Source organism: Bombina bombina, chromosome 7, assembly GCF_027579735.1.
Source record: "Bombina bombina isolate aBomBom1 chromosome 7, aBomBom1.pri, whole genome shotgun sequence".
Taxonomy (NCBI): Eukaryota; Metazoa; Chordata; class Amphibia; order Anura; family Bombinatoridae; genus Bombina; species Bombina bombina.
This window is the reverse complement of record NC_069505.1, coordinates 517,948,104-517,968,183: the sequence shown is the minus strand read 5'-3', so window position 1 is coordinate 517,968,183 and position 20,080 is coordinate 517,948,104. Positions and strand designations below refer to the sequence as shown.

Here is a 20,080-nt window from a genome sequence, read left to right as displayed (position 1 = left end):
AATTATTTTTCAATGGACAAACGCACTTCACCAAATACAATTTTTGGAGGAGATACTCTCATTTTGTTAGTAAAGCGTCCAATATTTTGCAGTATATTACTTTATCACCTTTGATGAGTCGTGTTAAGGACAGGGTAAAGCTTATGATGTCTGTGGTGTGCAGCTTAAATTATCAGAATTGTAAAACCCACATATATAAATTACAGGTAAGTAATGAAAATATACTGCAAAGTGTTTCACTATGCTCAATTAAAGGGACAGTCTACTCCAGAATTGTTATTGTTTAAAAAGATAGAAAATTCCTTTATTACCCATTCCCCAGTTTTGCATAACCAACACAGTTATATTAATATACATTTTACCTCTGTAATTACCTTGTATCTAAGTCTCCCCTTATTTTAATGCTTTTGACAGACTTGCATTTTAGCCAATCAGTGCTGACTCCTAGGTAACTCCATGTGCATAAGCACAATGTTATCTATATGCCACACATGAACTAATGCCCTCTAGTTGTGATAAACTGTCAAAATACCCTGACATAAGAGGCGGCCTTTAAGGGCTTAGAAATTAGCACATGAGTCTACCAAGAGAACAAAGAAAATTTGATGATAAAAGTAAATTAGAAAGTTGTTTAAAATTACATGCTCTATCTGAATCATGAAAGTTTAATTTTGAGTAGACTGTCCCTTTAAACTTTTGATATTATGGTTTATGTCCCTTTAAGGGGTGGATTTGAACACCATCAGCCATAGAGGGTTTCCAGTCTACTGTTAGCACATTAGGAGTTACGTCTTATTTCCCACGATGAGCTTCAAACAATAATACACTGACTTCTGTCATTAAACAGTGAAGAGATAAGTAAGCGCCAGTCTCAGATCGATCGCCTCTACGTGTCTCTGAAGGACCTGGTGGAAGAGCGCAAAGGGAAACTGGAACAGCAGTACTGGCTCTTCCAGCTGAGCCACGAAGTGAATGAACTAGAACATTGGATTGCTGAGAAGGAGGTGGTGGCTGGATCTCCAGAGCTTGGACAGGACTTTGAGCATGTTACAGTCAGTAATCGCTAGTACCATATGCCTCCTGTATATCTACACCAGTTGCTTTATAAAACCCCTCCCTATAACACTTTCTTTTGCTCCATATATCATCTCCCTATATCGCCTCATATTGATCAATATAACCCCTACCTTCCAATCTTCATATTGCTCCATATAACCCTCCCAATAACTCTTCCTATTGCTCCATATAACCCTCATTTAATTGCTCCATATAACCCTCCCTATAGCTCCTCCTTTTGCTCTATATTACCCTCCCTATAACTCCTTCTATTGCTCCATATAACCCTCCCTATAACTCCTCCTATTGCTCCATATAACCCTCCCTATAACTCCTCCTATTGCTCCATGTAACCTTCCCTATAACTCCTATTGCTCCATATAACCCTCCCTATAACTCCTCCTATTGCTCCATGTAACCCTCCCTATAACTCCTTCTATTGCTCCATATAACCCTCCCTATAACTCCTCCTATTGCTCCATATAACCCTCCTTATAACTCCTCCTATTGCTCCATATAACCCTCCCTATAACTCCTCCTATTGCTCCATATAACCCTCCCTATAACTCCTCCTATTGCTCTATATAACCCTCCCTATATCTCCTATTGCTCCATATAACCCTCCCTATAACTCCTCCTATTGCACCATATAACCCTTCCTTTAACTCTTCCTATTGCTCTATATAACCCTCCCTATAACTCCTCCTATTGCTCCATATAACCCTCCCTATAACTCCTCCTATTGCTCCATATAACCCTCCCTATAACTCCTCCTATTGCTCCATATAGCCCTCCCTATAACACCTCCTATTGCTCCATATAACCCTCCCTATAACTCCTCCTATTGCTCCATATAACCCTCCCTATAACACCTCCTATTGCTCCATATAACCCTCCCTATAACTCCTCCTATTGCTCCATATAACCCTCCATATAACTCCTCCTATTGCTGCATATAACCCTCCCTATAACTCCTCCTATTGCTCCATATAACCCTCCATATAACTCCTCCTATTGCTGCATATAACCCTTCCTATAACTCCTCCTATTGTTCCATATAACCCTCTCTATAACTCCTATTGCTCCATATAACCCTCCATATAACACCTCCTATTGCTCCATATAACCCTCCATATAACTCCTCCTATTGCTCCATATAACCCTCCCTATAACTCCTCCTATTGCTCCGTATAAACCTCCCTATAACTCCTCCTACTGCTCCATATAACCCTTACTATAACTCATCCTATTGCTCTATATAACCCTCCCTATAACTCCTCCTATTACTCCATATAACCCTCCCTATAACTCCTCATATTGCTCCATATAACCCTCCATATAACTCCTATTGCTCCATATAACCCTCCATATAACTCCTCCTATTGCTCCATATAACCCTCACTATAACTCCTCCTATTGCTCCATATAACCCTCCCTATAACTCCTCCTATTGCTCCATATAACCCTCCATATAACTCCTATTGCTCCATATAACCCTCACTATAACTCCTCCTATTGCTCCATATAACTCTCCCTATAACTCCTCCTATTGCTCCATATAACCCTCCATATAACTCCTCCTATTGCTCCATATAACCCTCCCTATAACTCCTCCTATTGCTCCATATAACCCTCCATATAACTCTTCCTATTGCTCCATATAACCCTCCCTATATCTCCTCCTATTGCTCCATAAAACCCTCCCTATATCTCCTCCTATTTCTCCATATAACCCTCCCTATAACTCCTCCTATTGCTCCATATAACCCTTCCTATAACTCCTCCTATTGCTCCATATAACCCTCCCTATAACTCCTCCTATTGCTCCATATAACCCTCCCTATAACTCCTCCTATTGCTCCATATAACCCTCCCTATAACTCCTCCTATTGCTCCATATAACCCTCCCTATAACTCCTCCTATTGCTCCATATAACCCTCCATATAACTCCTATTGTACCATATAACCCTCCCTATAACTCCTCCTATTGCTCCATATAACCCTCCCTATAACTCCTCTTATTGCTCCATATAACCCTCCCTATAACTCCTCCTATTGCTCCATATAAGCCTCCCTATAACTCCTCCTATTGCTCCATATAACCCTCCATATAACTCCTCCTATTGCTCCATATAACCCTCCATATAACTCCTCCTATTGCTCCATATAACCCTCCCTATAATCCTCCTATTACTCCATATAACCCTCCCTATAACTCCTCATATTGCTCCATATAACTCTCCCTATAACTCCTCCTATTGCTCCATATAACCCTCCTTATAACTCCTCCTATTGCTCCATATAACCCTCCCTATAACTCCTCCTATTGCTCCATATAACTCTCCCTATAACTCCTCCTATTGCTCCATATAACCCTCCATATAACTCCTCCTATTGCTCCATATAACCCTCCCTATAACTCCTCCTATTGCTCCATATAACCCTCCATATAACTCTTCCTATTGCTCCATATAACCCTCCCTATATCTCCTCCTATTGCTCCATAAAACCCTCCCTATATCTCCTCCTATTTCTCCATATAACCCTCCCTATAACTACTCCTATTGCTCAATATAACCCTCCCTATAACTCCTATTGCTCCATACTACCCTCCCTATAACTCCTCCTATTGCTCCATATAACCCTCCCTATAACTCTTCCTATTGCTCCATGTAACCCTCCCTATAACTCCTCCTATTGCTCCATATAACCCTCCATATAACTCCTCCTATTGCTCCATATAACTCTCCCTATAACTCCTCCTATTGCTCCATATAACCCTCCCTATAACTCTTCCTATTGCTCCATATAACCCTCCCTATAACTCCTCCTATTGCTCCATATAACCCTCCCTATAACTCCTCCTATTGCTCCATATAACCCTCCCTATAACTCTTCCTATTGCTCCATATAACCCTCCCTATAACTCCTCCTATTGCTCAATATAACCCTCCCTATAACTCCTATTGCTCCATACTACCCTCCCTATAACTCCTCCTATTGCTCCATATAACCCTCCCTATAACTCTTCCTATTGCTCCATGTAACCCTCCCTATAACTCCTCCTATTGCTCCATATAACCCTCCATATAACTCCTCCTATTGCTCCATATAACCCTCCCTATAACTCCTCCTATTGCTCCATTTAACCCTCCCTATAACTCTTCCTATTGCTCCATATAAACCTCCCTATAACTCCTCCTATTGCTCCATATAACCCTCCCTATAACTCCTCCTATTGCTCCATATAACCCTCCCTATAACTCCTCCTATTGCTCCATATAACCCTCCCTATAACTCCTCCTATTGCTCCATATAACCCTCCCTATAAATCCTCTAATTGCTCCATATAACCCTCCCTATAACTCCTCCTATTGCTCCATATAACCCTCCCTATAAATCCTCCAATTGCTCCATATAACTTCACCTTATTACTCTCCTCCTATTGCTCCATATAACCCTCCCTATAACTCCTCCTATTGCTCCATATAACCCTCCATATAACTCCTCCTATTGCTCCATATAACCCTCCCTATAACTCCTTCTATTGCTCCATATAACCCTCCTTATAACTCCTCCTATTGCTCCATATAACCCTCCCTATAACTCCTCCTATTGCTCCATATAACCCTCCCTATAACTCCTTCTATTGCTCCATATAACCCTCCTTATAACTCCTCCTATTGCTCCATATAACCCTACCTATAACTCCTCCTATTGCTCCATATAACCCTCCCTATAAATCCTCCAATTGCTCCATATAACTTCACCTTATTACTCTCCTCCTATTGCTCCATATAACCCTCCCTATAACTCCTCCTATTGCTCCATATAACCCTCCATATAACTCCTCCTATTGCTCCATATAACCCTCCCTATAACTCCTTCTATTGCTCCATATAACCCTCCTTATAACTCCTCCTATTGCTCCATATAACCCTCCCTATAACTCCTCCTATTGCTCCATATAACCCTCCCTATAACTCCTTCTATTGCTCCATATAACCCTCCTTATAACTCCTCCTATTGCTCCATATAATCCTCCCTATAAATCCTCCTATTGCTCCATATAACCCTCCCTATAAATCCATATAACTTCACCTTATTACTCTTCCTATTGCTCCATGTACCGTCCCCCTATAACTTCTCCTATTGCTCCATATAACCCTCCCTATATTTGGCTCTATGCTGCTCCACTGTTATGATATAGCTATTTGCATACTCCAGATATACTAATCATTTATTCATGGCATTGCAGATAGGTTAACCAGGTGCCCAGTATTTAACAAGAGTGCCATTTATTTTCACTAGCTCTCTAGTGATATATATGTAAAAAAAATTACATCTCTATATCTATAACCATATTTAAATTTCTACTTGATGGCAGCTTTTGCAGGAGAAGTTTACAGAGTTTGCCAATGAGACAGGCTGCATTGGGCAGGAACGCATCATTGCCGTTAATCAGATGGTGGATGAACTTATAGACTATGGTCATGCAGATGCAGCCACAATTGCAGAGTGGAAAGATGGTGTGAACGAGGCATGGGCTGATCTTCTAGAGCTCATGGAGACACGAGCGCAGATGCTAGCGGCTTCACATGATCTGCACAAGTTCTTTAATGACTGCAAGGATGTCTTGTCCCAACTAGAAGAGAAGAAGCAGCGGTTGCCGGAGGTGAAAGCACAGGAGGCCAAGTTGTCAGCCGGCTGTTTGCAAAGAATATTGAGCTCCTTCGAACATGACATTGAAGTCCTTGTCACTCAGGTTAGTGAAGTCTTGTATAGCACAATACAATTACTCTGAAGAAATATACATTTCTCCCAGTTAGGTTGTGGCTATCCTTCTAATTGGATAGATGTTTCCCACAGGTACGTCAGCTCCAGGAAAATGCTGCCCAGTTGAGGACAGTCTATGCAGGGGAAAATGCAGTGGCAATTGTCACCAGTGAACAGGAAGTGATGCGGTCTTGGAAAGAGTTGTTGACCTCTTGTGAAGACTGTCGGCTACAGATCACTAGTGCCACTGACCGCATGAAGTTTATCGGCATGGTGAGAGACCTCATCTCCTGGATGGAGAGTATCATCTGTCAGATTGGCACCGGAGAGAAGCCAAGGTAGCAACCCAAGGTTTTGTTAACGACCATTTATATAGCTAGAGCTTTTTATTTGATCATATCCCTTTATCATGTGGGCCACTCTATTTTGCAAAATTATCAACTTTTTTATTGGATTTTAAAAAGAAGATATGTCTATTGTATGTTGTATGATGGCCTTCATGTTGTAGAAAAACAATATTTTGGATATTTTTTTCTATATAAAAAGACATTTAGGGATCTAAATACTCAAATGGTTAATATTGCCATACTTATAGCTGGAATTGTAATGCTTAAAAACTGGAAAACAGAAAACCTAAAATGTACTGAATTGATGGCTATAATTCAGAAGCAATCATCTACTTAACAGTTAGATGTCAAAGGGATTACTGAAACTAGTCTAGTATGAGTGGGAAAAAGATTCCAAACTTCAATACAAGTTTATACAACAACAGATAACATTATATTTTCTAAACTCAAATTTTGTTAAGAATGCAATTATAACTAGGCAATAAACCTGCCCAGAGGGCAGTCTATCTTTAAAAAATACAAACCCCCAAACTAAAGTTACAAAAAATAAAAAAGTAAAATTACAGAATAAAAATAAAGAAAGCTATCCAAAATAAAAATTTAAACCTAACCAAAACTAATACCCCTATAAAAATTAAAAATCCCCCCCCAAAATAAAAACACCCCCTAATCTAATACTAAACTACCAATAGCCCTTAAAAGGGCCTTTTGTTGGGCATTGCCCTAAGTTAAACAGCTCTTTTACTTACAAAAATTACCAATTACCCCCTAACAGTAAAACCCCCCACTTAACCAACCATCCCAAAATAAAAAACCTAACACTAAAAAAACCTAAACTACCCATTGCCCTTTAAAAGAGCAATCAGCTCTTTTACAGCCCATTAAATCCCTAATCTTAAAAAAAAATAAAATCCTAAAACTAAGCCCAAAATAGGTACTCACCGTTCCTGAAGTCCAGAGAGAAGGTCTTCTTCCAGGCGGCTCTGTCATTCTACCTTCATCCTGTGCGAAGGCGGCGCGTAGCAGTCTTCCCCGATGCACGGATCCGGAGCAGCGGTCTACACGGGAGGAGATCCTCGGCAGCGTGGAGGCTCCTCTTCATCCTATGTCCATCGAACACTGAAAATTTAATGCAAGGTATCACATTCAATTTGTGGTACCTTGCATTCCTATTGGCTGATATTTTGAAATCAGCCAATAGGATTAGAGCTACTGAAAGCCTATTGGATGTTCAAATCAGCCAATAAGATTTCAGTAGCTCTCATCCTATTGGCTGATTTCAAAATTTCAGCCAATAGAAATACAAGGTACCCCAATAAATATGGGGTACCTTTCATTCAATCTTAAGTGTGCAACGGACGACCGAATGAAGAGGAGCCTCCATGCAGCTGAGGATCTCATCCGCTGAGAACCGCTGCTGAGGATCCGTGCATCGGGGAAACCAGCTCCGCGCCGCCTTCACTCCGGATAAAGATAGAAAATGATGGAGCTGCCTCGAAGGAGACCTTCTCCGCCTGACTTCAGGAACAGTGAGTACCTATTTGGGGCTTAGTTTTAGGCTTTTTTATTTTAATTTTTGGGGTGTTTTTTTTTTTTAGGTTATGTTTTTTGGGGGGCTTAAAAAGAGCTGATTGCCCTTTTGAGGGCAGTAAAAGAGCCCTTTTAAGGACAATGCCCATACAAATGCCCCTTTAGGGGCAATGGGTAGTTTAGGTTTTTTTAGTGTTAGGTTTTTTTATTTTGGGGGGTTATAGATTACTATATCTTTTTACTGTTAGGGGGGATTTAGTAATTTTTAAATGTAAAAGAGCTGTTTAACTTAGGGCAATGCCCTACAAAGGGCCCATTTAAGGGCTATTGTTAGTTTAGATTAGGGGTGTTTTTATTTTGGGGGGGCTTTTTTATTTCCATAGGTATTAGGTATATTTATTTATTTTTGATAATTTTGTTTATTTTTTTTCTGTAATGTTAGAATTTTTTATTTTTTGTATTTTAATGTTAGGATTTTTTTTATTTTAATTGTAATTTAGTAGTAATTGGGGATAATTTAGGGGGTGTTAGGTTAGGGGGCTTAGTAAATAAAATTAGTTATTTGCGTTGTGGGGGGGTTGGGGGTATAGGGGTTAATAAATTAATTAGGTTTATTGTGATTTGGAGGATTGGCGGTTTAGGGGTTAATAGGTTACTTAGGTTTATTGGTATGTGGGGAGTTGGCGGTTTAAGAGTTAATAGGTTAAATAAGTTTATTGTGATGTGTGGGTTTTGTGGTTTAGGGGTTAATAGATTAATTAGGTTTATTGCGATGTGGGGGGTTGGCGGTTTAGGGGTACATTTTTAAATTATGTTATATGCGGATTAGGGGTTAATTACTTTATTGTGTTGCGATGTTGGGGTTGGCGGTTTAGGTGTTTAAAGGGACATGAAACCCAAATGTTTTCTTTCATGATTCAGATAGAGAATACAATTTTAAATAACTTTTTAATTTACTTCTATTATCTAATTTGTTTAATTCTCTTGGTATCATTTGTTGAAGGAGCATCAATGCATTAATGGTTTCTAACTGAACACATTGGTGAGCCAATCACAATCAATATATATATGCAGCCACCAATCAACAGCTAGAACCTATGTTCTCTGCTGCTTCTGAGCTTGCCTAGATAAACCTTTTAGCAAAGGATAACAAGAGAAGGAAGCAAATTAAATGATAGAAGTAAATTGGAAAGTTGTTTAAAATTGTATTCTCTATCCGAATCATGAAAGAAAAGTTGTGGGTTTCATGTCCCTTTAATACTTTGTGTGGGAGGTTAGTTTTTTTTTGTTATATTCGTGCAGGCGGTTACATGTTTGTTTGTTTTATTTCTTGCGGGTGGTTACGTGTTTTTAGTTATTTTGTGCGGGCAGTTGCGTTTTTTTTTTTTTAAGGTTTCGGGTTTGCATACGCTGCATCCAGGTGGATTCAGAAAATGGCAGGGTGGTGAAAGAATCCACCTTCGGTGGATTCTTTCACCACCCTGCCATTTTCTGAATCCATGGATTCTTTTGGCTGCCTTGCGCAGCCAACATTCTTTTGGCTGCCTCGCGCAGCCAATATTCCTTTGAAGATGCGTGCACCACTGGCGGCGAACACATTACAAACGAGATTATAGTGTAGATATATTACAGAATATTTTATTTGTTAAAAAAAAAAAAAGATTTTTTTTTCTTCTGCATTTGATTTGGAAAAAAAATTAATAAACAAATGTTGAAAAAACTAAATTTTGTTTAACAATATCCACGATTAGAAATGTTGTAGCTGCAGCCATCAGCAATTTGCAGTCAAATTGGGGATCTTTTTACACCATTGTAGATGGACCTTTGGAAATGAGCAGCCAAAGACAATTTTTCATTGTATTGGGAAGATGAATGTGTAATTCTTTCTCACTTGGGTAGTTTAACAACATCAATGAGTTATAGTTAATCACTCCACTGTTTTATACCCAGAGACGTTTCCTCAGTTGAAGTACTAATGAGTTACCATCAAGGGCTGAAGAGTGAGATTGAATCCCGTAACGTGAGAATTGCAGAATGTGTGGAGCTTGGGAAAACTCTAGTTCTGAACAAAAGGCCGGCTACTGAAGAGGTAACTTATGAATGCATAATGAAAAGATAGTAATATATTACCCAAGATTACTATTTGGCCTATCTATCAAGCTCCAAATGGAGCTTGAGGCCCCGTGTTTCTGGCGAGACGGGGTTATGGAGCTGTGGTCTAAAGCCGCTGCACCATAACCTGTCTGCCTGCTCTGATGAGGCGGACAGGAATCGCCGGAATTCAACCTGATCGAGTACGATCGGGTTGATTGACACCCCCCTGCTGGCGGCCGATTGGCCGTGAGTCTACAGGGGGCGGCGTTGCACCAGCAGCTCTTGTGAGCTGCTGGTGCAATGCTGAATACGGAGAGCGTATTGCTCTCCGCATTCAGCGATGTCTGTTGGACCTGATCCGCACTGTCGGATCAGGTCCGACAGACATATGATAAATAAGCCTCTATTTCTTTGTTGGTGATCATATAATGATAATAACCACAAATAAGTCACAGTCAACTTCTAATATTCAAACCTTGATTTGGTCACCAGCCGCTATAGGATCTAATTTATCTAACTTAAAGGGATGATAAAGTTTACGGTATAGGATAGCTATTTCTGAAACAAACTTTTTTTTTTAACAGCACTTCAATTTAGCTTTTTTCTTCTACTAGATACGACGAGTCCACGGATTCATCCTTACTTGTGGGATATTATCCTTCTGCTAACAGGAAGTGGCAAAGAGCACCACAGCAGAGCTGTCTATATAGCTCCTCCCTTGACTCCACCCCCCAGGCATTCGCTTTGCCTATACTAAGTAATAGGAAGAGGTAAAGTGAAAGAGGTGTTAATATAATAGTTTTTATTTTCTTCAAGCAAGACTTTTTTATTTTAAATGGTACCGGTGAGTGCTATTTTTCCTCAGGCAGCAGATGGATGAAGATTCCTGCCTGGAGGCTGATGATCTTAGCAGTTGTCACTAAGATCCAGAGAAGTTCCCACAGAATGGCTGAGGAGTACTTGAGAAGCTTCAGTGTGGGGAACGTTTTTTCAGGCTACAAGCATTGTGGTATGTTCAGTCATTTTTTTCTGGGGAGACTGTGGTATTTCAGAACTGGCTGACATAGTTCACATAAGGGAAGGGGTAAGCAGTAATCCTACTTGTACATAGAAGGGGTATTACTGGAACCTGTATATTATGGGCTTGACACTGGTAAAATAATGTTTTGTTGGCAAAACGGTTTTTATTAGGGGCAACTTAACGTTTTTATATGCAAACGTTTTTATGGCTGATGGCACTGGAGGGTTTCACGTGGCTTACATATATTAGATGGGTAATATGAAAGACCCACATGGCTAGTGTTCTAGACCGCTTTACAGCGGTTTTTACTAGGCAGAGAGACATCAATGTAGATCAGCGGGGCCTATTTTTGTGCCTCAGATGCGCAGTTGAAATGCTTATGAAGGCAGCAAGCTCCAGCTCCGGTGGGCCTAAGTTGAGGATTTAGCCTAAACGAAGGAGATAGTGAATTACAGACCCCTGAGGGCAGGTAGGCGCCACAGCAGAGCTGTGGCAAGGTGCAGGGGGTTGCTATATTATTTTTCATAAACGTTTTTGAGTAACGTTTTTTCCCATAAAGGGTTAAGTCTACCTTACTTGTGGTGCAATATTAGCTGGCAAGATAAAACACATATCTGCTAAAATTGTGATATTTATTAAATTTTAAGGCAGTTTTGGAAAAATTGTATGCTTTTTTACTCTTAAAGGCTGTTTTTTTTTCACAAATAAAGTGTTTTCAAGACTTTTTGTGGTCATTACTAGCCTGTTCAACATGTCTGACATTGAGGAAAGTCAATGCTCTATGTGTTTAGAAGCCATTGTGGAACCCCCACTTAAAATGTGTCCCTCATGTACTGAAAGGGCCTTACATTGCAAAGAACATATTTTAGGTGATAAAAGTATGTCTAGGGATGATTCTCAGTCTGAAGAGAATCGGGTTATGCCATCCAATTCTCTCCAAGTGTCAGAACCTTTAACGCCCACTCAAGCGACGCCAATTACTTCTAGTTCTAATTCTTTTACTCTGCAAGATATGGCTGCAGTTATGTCCACTACCCTTAGAGAGGTATTATCTAAACTGCCAGGTTTACAGGGTAAGCGCAGTAGGTCTGGTATTAGAGTAAATGCTGAGCCCTCTGATGCTTTATTGGCCATCTCCGATGTACCCTCACAGTGTTCTGAGTTGGGGGTAGGGGAATTGCTGTCTGAGGGAGAACTTTCAGACTCAGGAAATGTGTTCCCTCAAACAGACTCGGACGTGACGGCCTTTAAATTTAAGCTTGAACACCTCCGCCTGTTACTCCGGGAGGTTTTAGCAACTCTGGATGATTGGGACCCTATTGTAATACCACCAGAGAAATTGTGTAAAATGGATAAATATCTAGAGGTCCCTACTTGCACTAATGTTTTTCCAGTCCCTAAAAGGATTTCAGACATTGTTACTAAGGAATGGGATAGACCAGGCATTCCGTTCTCTCCCCCTCCTACTTTTAAGAAAATGTTTCCCATATCTGACACCATTCAGGATTCCTGGCAGACGGTCCCTAAGGTGGAGGGTGCTATTTCTACCCTGGCTAAGCATACAACTATACCTATTGAGGACAGTTGTGCTTTCAAAGATCCTATGTATAAAAAATTAGAGGGTCCTTTAAAGAAATTGTTTATTCATCAGGGTTTTCTTCTACAACCTATAGCATGCATTGTTCCAGTTACTACTGCAGCAGCTTTTTGGTTTGAGGCTCTAGAGGAGTCTCTTAAGGTTGAGACCCCATTAGATGATATTTTGGATAGAATTAAGGCTCTCAAGCTAGCTAATTCTTTTATTACCGATGCCGCTTTTCAAATGCCTAAATTAGCGGCAAAAAATGCAGGCTTTGCCATTCTAGCGCGTAGAGCGTTATGGCTTAAGTCTTGGTCTGCTGATGTGTCATCAAAATCTAAACTTTTAGCTATTCCTTTTAATGGTAAGGCCCTATTCGGGCCTGAACTAAAGGAAATCATTTCCGCCATTACTGGAGGTAAAGATCATGCCCTTCCTCAGGACAAGACTGTTAAAATGAGGGCTAAACAAAATAATTTTCGTTCCTTTCGAAACTTTAAAGGTGGACCCTCTACTTCCTCCTCAGCCGCAAAGCAGGAGGGGAATTTTGCACAATCCAAGTCAGTCTGGAGACCTAACCAGACCTGGAATAAAGGTAAACAGGCCAAGAAGCCCGCTGCTGCTACCAAGACAGCATGAAGGGGCAGCCCCCGATCCAGGACCGGATCTAGTAGGAGGCAGACTTTCTCTCTTCGCTCAGGCTTGGGCAACGGACGTTCAGGATCCCTGGGCATTAGAAATCGTGACCCAGGGGTATTCAAGGGAATTCAAGGATTTTCTCCCAAGAGGGAGATTTCATCTTTCACGTTTATCTGTAGACCAGACAAAAAGAGAGGCGTTCTTACGCTGTGTAGAAGACCTATATACCATGGGTGTAATCTGCCCAGTTCCAAAACTAGAACAAGGGCAGGGTTTTACTCAAATCTATTTGTGGTTCCCAAAAAAGAGGGAACCTTCAGACCGATTTTAGATCTCAAATGCCTAAACAAATTTCTCAGAGTCCCATCGTTCAAGATGGAGACCATACGAACAATTTTACCAATGATCCAGGAGGGTCAATATATGACCACCGTGGATTTGAAGGATGCGTATCTTCACATTCCTATCCACAAAGATCATCACCAGTTTCTCAGGTTCACCTTCCTGGACAAACACTACCAGTTTGTGTCCCTCCCTTTCGGGTTGGCCACAGCTCCCAGAATCTTTACAACGGTGCTAGGGTCCCTTCTGGCGGTTCTAAGGCCGCGGGGCATAGCAGTGGCGTCCTATCTGGACGATATTTTGATTCAGGCATCAACTTACCATCTAGCCAAATCTCACACGGACATCGTGTTGGTTTTTCTAAGAACTCACGGGTGGAAGGTGAACATAGAAAAGAGTTCACTAGTTCCATTGACAAGAGTTCCATTCCTAGGAACTCTGATAGACTTGGTAGACATGAAAATTTTTCTGACGGAGGTCAGAAAGTCAAAGATCCTAACTTCTTGCCGAGCACTTCATTCCATTCCTCGGCCATCAGTGGTGCAGTGTATGGAGGTCATTGGGTTAATGGTAGCGGCAATGGACATCGTTCCGTTTGCTCGCTTACATCTCAGACCACTGCAGCTGTGCATGCTCAGACAGTGGAATGGGGATTATTCGGATTTATCTCCTTGGATAAATCTGGATCTAGAGACCAGAGACTCTCTTCTTTGGTGGTTGTCACAGGATCATCTGTCCTAGGGAATGTGCTTCCTGAGAGCAATATTCAACATGCTCTAAGTGTGGCCTCAGTTGGCTTTGGCCAAATTCATAAGATTCCAGTCAGACAATATCACGACTGTAGCATATATCAATCATCAAGGGGGAACAAAGAGTTCTCTAGCGATGACTGAAGTTTCCAAGATAATTCGATGGGCAGAGACTCACTCTTGCCATCTATCAGCAATCTATATCCCAGGAGTAGAGAACTGGGAAGCGGATTTTCTAAGTCATCAGACTTTTCACCCGGGGGAGTGGGAGCTCCGTCCGGAGGTGTTTGCGGCATTGATCCGTCAATGGGGTACACCGGAATTGGATCTGATGGCATCTCGTCAGAATGCCAAACTTCCTTGTTACGGGTCCAGATCAAGGGATCCCTAAGCAGTACTGATGGATGCTCTAGCAGTACCTTGGTCGTTCAACCAGGCTTATGTGTTTTCTCCTTTTCCTCTCCTACCTCATCTGATTGCCAGAATCAAACAGGAGAGGGCTTTGGTAATCCTGATAGCGCCTGCGTGGCCACGCAGGACTTGGTATGCAGATCTAGTGGAAATGTCATCTCTGCCACCGTGGAAACTGCCACTGAGTCAGGACCTTCTAATCCAAGGTCCGTTCCAACATCCAAATCTAAATTCTCTGCAGCTGACTGCCTGGAGATTGAACGCTTGATTTTATCTAAGCGTGGATTCTCGGAGCCGGTCATTGATACCTTGATTCAGGCTCGCAAGCCTGTCACTAGGAAAATTTACCATAAGATATGGCGTAAATATCTTTATTGGTGCAAATCCAAGGGCTACTCATGGATTAGGGTTAGGATTCCTAGGATTTTGTCCTTTCTCCAAGAAGGATTGGAGAAGGGATTATCAGCTAGTTCCTTAAAGGGACAAATTTCTGCTTTGTCAATTTTACTACACAGACGTCTGGCGGATGTCCCAGACGTTCAGTCTTTTTGTCAGGCTTTAGTCAGAATCAAGCCTGTGTTTAAACCTGTTGCTCCACCATGGAGTTTGAATTTAGTTCTCAATGTTCTTCAAGGGGTTCTGTTTGAACCCATGCATTCCATAGATATTAAGCTTTTATCTTGGAAAGTTTTGTTTTTAGTTGCTATTTCTTCTGCTCGAAGAGTTTCTGAGCTTTCTGCGTTACAATGTGACTCATCCTTATCTTATATTCCATTCTGATAAGGTGGTTTTGCATACTAAACCTGAATTCCTTCCTAAGGTTGTTTCAAATAAGAATATTAATCCGGAAATTGTTGTTCCTTCTTTGTGTCCTAATCTTTCTTCTAAGAAGGAGCTTCTGTTATATAACTTGGACGTGGCTCGTGCCTTGAAGTTTTACTTACAAGCGACCAAGGATTTCCGTCAAACATCTTCTCTATTTGTTGTCTATTCTGGAAAGCGTAGGGGTCAAAAAGCTACGGCTACCTCTCTTTCTTTTTGGCTGAAAAGCATCATCCGTTTGGCATACGAGACTGCTGGACAGCAGCCTCCTGAAAAAATTACAGCTCATTCTACTAGAGCGGTGGCTTCCACATGGGCTTTTAAAAACAATGCTTCTGTTGAACAGATTTGTAAGGCTGCGACTTGGTCCTCCCTTCATACCTTTTCCAAATTTTCCAAATTTGATACTTTTGCTTCTTCTGAGGCTATTTTTGGGAGAAAAGTTCTTCAAGCAGTGGTGCCTTCCGTTTAGGTATCTGTCTTGTCCCTCCCGTTCATCCATGTCCTGTTGCTTTGGTATTGTATCCCACAAGTAAGGATGAATCCGTGGACTCGTCGTATCTAGTAGAAGAAAAGGAAATTTATGCTTACCTGATAAATTTATTTCTTCTACGATATGACGAGTCCACGGCCCTCCCTGTCATTTTAGACAGATTATATTTTTGTTTTCAAACTTCAGTCACCTCTGCACCTTTTTTAGTTTCTCCTTTTTCTTCCTATACCTACGGTCGAATGACTGGGGGTGGAGTCAAGGGAGGAGCTATATAGTCAGCTCTGCTGTGGTGCTCTTTGCCACTTCCTGTTAGCAGGAGGATAATATCCTACAAGTAAGGATGAATCCGTGGACTTGTCGTATCGTAGAAGAAAACAATTTATCAGGTAAGCATAAATTTCCTTTTTTTTTTTTATTAAAAAATCTTAATTGTTTAATCATCATGTATGCGTCTAATTATTCCCAGTCCGGCTGCCGTTTGCAAATGCCTTTTTTTTTTTTTTCGAGGTGATATTTTCACCTCTTACCCAATCCGTTTTGCAACTGATTTTTTTCATGCTATACAGCTGTAAAGCGGATTTGATAAGAGGGTGGCCCGGGAATAATCAAACGAATAGATACATAATAAAGAATTTTCCATCTTTAAAAAAATAAAATGCTACATGAATGTGCTATTAAAATAAAAGGTAGTTTCAGAATTAGCTTTCCCATACTGTAAACATTATTATCACTTTAAGAATATACAGTGCAATCATTTTGAAAATATCACACTAGTCACTCATTTTACAGAAAGTCACCATCTTTCTTAGAAACATCCGAATATGGAGAATGGCACTCATCAAACTTCACACTAATCCTTTGTCAACTATTAAAGGGATACTAAACCCACATTTTTTTCTTTAATTGTCTAAGATAGAGCGTGCCATATTAAGCAACTTTCAAAATTTTTTCCTATTATGATTTTTTCTTCATTCTCTTGCTATCTTTATTTAAAAAGCAGATATGTAAAGCTTAGGAGCTGGCCCATTTTTTGTCAGAACCTGTGTTAGGCTTGCTTATTGGGGGCTAAATGTAGAGCTTCTGGTGCAACGCCGCCCCCTGGAGACTCGCAACCAATGGCCGCCAGCAGGGAGGTGTCAATCAACCCGATCGTACTCGATCGGGTTGGATTGTGGCGATTCTTTAGACCGCTGCTTCATAACTGCTGTTTCTGGTGAGTCTGAAGCCTCGCCAGAAACATGGGCCCACAAGCTCCATACAGAGCTCGATAAATGGGCCTCCATGTCTCAATGTCTAACTTTGTTAAACACATGAGTATATATTGTAGCACCAAAAAAATACACCTGGCCATGAATAATAATCATCCTTTCTTTGCAAGATCAAGAAGAGCTTGGACAAACTGATGATGAAAAAGAAGGAGATGCTGGAGAAATGGGACAAGCACTGGGAATGGCTACAGCAAAGTAAGTATCTGCACTTATAATTTCAAGGAATGCACAAAGCTGAATAACGCTGTAGTCTATGACTGCTGTTTTTTTCACAACATAACTTGACAGTTAAAAGGACTGATACCCAAATATCGAAGCACATGAAAGTAATGCAGCATATCTGTAAAAATCTGACTAGAAAATATCACCTGAACATCTTTATGCAAAAAAAATGGAAGATATTTTAGCTCAAAAGTTCCTCAGTAGACACATCCCATTTTAAAGCGACTTTATAAACAGCCAACCAGGATGCTAGTCCTGGGACTTGCAAGAGAGTATGCATCTGGCATGTTATTTCCCTCCTCAGTTTCAGGAAGTTTTCTTTAAAATCTCATGAGATTTCAGTGAAATCTTATGAGGTTAGAGTAAAGAAATGTGTGACATCAGCACTGATGAAGCCGATTGGCTGTTTTTTTCTTAAAGTAGCTGAAGGACAACTATACACAGAGCACTTACTGTTGTGATCTGAATAAATTTTGAGGTAAAATATCTTCCTTTCTTACAGAGAAATGTTCAGGTGATATTTTCTCATCAGCTTTTTACAATTATGCTGCATCACTTTCAAGTGATTTAGAATTATTATGTCCCTTTAACCTTCACCTCTGCTTCAATGGGTTGTACCACATTACACACACACAGACTGTCTAACTAGAGGCTAATTATGGTTGTCATGGGAACCTATATAGAGCCTACACAATGTTCTGCTTCACGTTTCTCCTGATTAATGCGGGGGAGCTGAAATACCGAGATGGGGGTGCAAATATGGCCAAAAACTCTGTACAGCACTGTAGACATGTGAAGTTAACCCTATAAGCCCATAAAAACATGAAGACAAATAGATAGGAGTGATTAGGGAGATAGATGGACTGTATCACAAAGCTAAATTTGTGTGCTGGCAAAACCAGATGTCTCAAACACTTGTTAAATCAATGTGATCAAATTACTTTGGTCATAAAATGGATCAAGCGATTGCATCTTGAAAATATCTCTCTTTAAATAATTATGAAATATTTCTTTATATACGCAAATTATTTTGCTTCTCTATTTATATATCAGTTATCACAATGCCTATACAAACATAAACATCCTCTATTAATCATCTATATTTAATTAACAAATAAAAACAGTGTAATTAAAAATGCCATGATACTTGAGTATCCCACTTCTAACACCATTTTACTAGTGCTGGAAGTTCACCAGTTTGCTCAGGAGGCAGGGGTTGCTGAAGCTTGGCTGACTGCCCAGGAACCCATTGTAAAGAGCCCTGAACTGGGAAACAGTGTGGATGAAGTGGAACAGCTTATACGCCGTCACGAGGCCTTCCGCAAAACTGCAGCAGCTTGGGAGGAGAGGTTCAGTTCCTTAAGGCGATTAACCACGGTGAGGAAGAAAAGTGTTGGAAAAAATAAATACATTAATTAATAAATAGGGAAAAAAACAAAAATAAAAATTAGGATTCTGCAAACTGTAAAGACAATGTGTACGTGTTTTTTGGAAATCTGTTTACAGTTAAGAATGGCTTTTAAGGTTCTTGAACAACTCATATGCTACAGAAGTATTGTTTACTCACTGATTTTTCTATATATATGGACCCTTACAATCCTCTCTATTTTCTTCACAAGTCAACTTTCCAAATCTCAAGAATCTCTTGTTTTCATTTACATGATTTTGTTGTTGTTTTTTTTTTTTATTTTGTGTTTTTAGCTGGAGAAGTTGAAAGCAGAGCAAAGCAAATTACCGCCCACACCTCTTCTTGGTAGAAAGGTTTTCCCTGATACAACGGACTATTCCACTCGTCCATCGCCTCTTGCACGTCAGGCTGTGTATGAGAAATCAGAGCCAAAATTGGAGCAGAAGGATACCCTTTCCCTCCCAAATGGGACCCCACCAGAGACCCACAGGACACGAGGGGAAAGGGGGGAGGCAAGGGTTGGGTTTGTTCAACATGAAATAAGACCAGAGCGTCTACAGGCAAAGATTGACCATGTAGAAGCTAAAGTGTCTCAAGGTATGGCCACATTGACTGTGGAGAAGGCAGAAAGCAAAAGCAGCCGCCACTCACATCCTGAGAGAAGGAGAGATCGCCATGAAAGGAAACTGGAACGTCAGGAGTCCAGCGAGCAAGAGGCTCCAAAGCAAGAGCAGCCAGAGAGGAGGAGAGACCGTCATGAGAGAAGACTAGATCGGCAAGGATCAAGCGAACAGGAGACCCCAAAACAGGAGCAGCCAGAAAGACGGAGAGATCGGCATGAGAGGAGGACAGACAAGCAGGAGTCCATTGAGCAGGACACCCCAAGACATGAAGCAGATAAAGTTGCAGGGTAAGTTAAGAAATTATCTCTTAATTCTTGACCTAGAGCAACACTTATTGTTGTCTCTTGTGTCTGTGGAATGTAAGGAAGTCTGGGTTAATGAAATGAGAATTAAGGGAAAGTGAGAGATTTGTGTCCTGGTTTCTGTGTATTAGGCTGATTGAGAGATGCATTTCCTTGTGTCTGAGTATTAGGGGCAGGCTATAAGGGGTAGGTATGTGTGTGACGAGGAGGTGAGAGGTATGTTTCTCCAACATAGGTGTGTCCGGTCCACGGCGTCGTCCTTACTTGTGGGATATTCTCTTCCCCAACAGGAAATGGCAAAGAGCCCAGCAAAGCTGGTCACATGATCCCTCCTAGGCTCCGCCTACCCCAGTCATTCTCTTTGCCGTTGTACAGGCAACATCTCCACGGAGATGGC

At 40.8% G+C, this 20,080-nt stretch overlaps 1 protein-coding gene across 1 annotated transcript in view; it reads left to right on the top strand.

Moving 5' to 3' along the window:
• SPTBN4 (spectrin beta, non-erythrocytic 4) overlaps positions 1-20,080 on the top strand; it is a 338,530-nt gene that overhangs the window by 292,859 nt on the left and 25,591 nt on the right. The window contains exons 26-32 of the mRNA XM_053721767.1: positions 848-1,052; positions 5,445-5,822; positions 5,927-6,171; positions 9,661-9,799; positions 17,239-17,323; positions 18,531-18,727; positions 19,052-19,668. Coding sequence (XP_053577742.1) covers positions 848-1,052; positions 5,445-5,822; positions 5,927-6,171; positions 9,661-9,799; positions 17,239-17,323; positions 18,531-18,727; positions 19,052-19,668 — 1,866 coding nt within the window. The remainder of the gene's footprint in view (positions 1-847; positions 1,053-5,444; positions 5,823-5,926; positions 6,172-9,660; positions 9,800-17,238; positions 17,324-18,530; positions 18,728-19,051; positions 19,669-20,080) is intronic.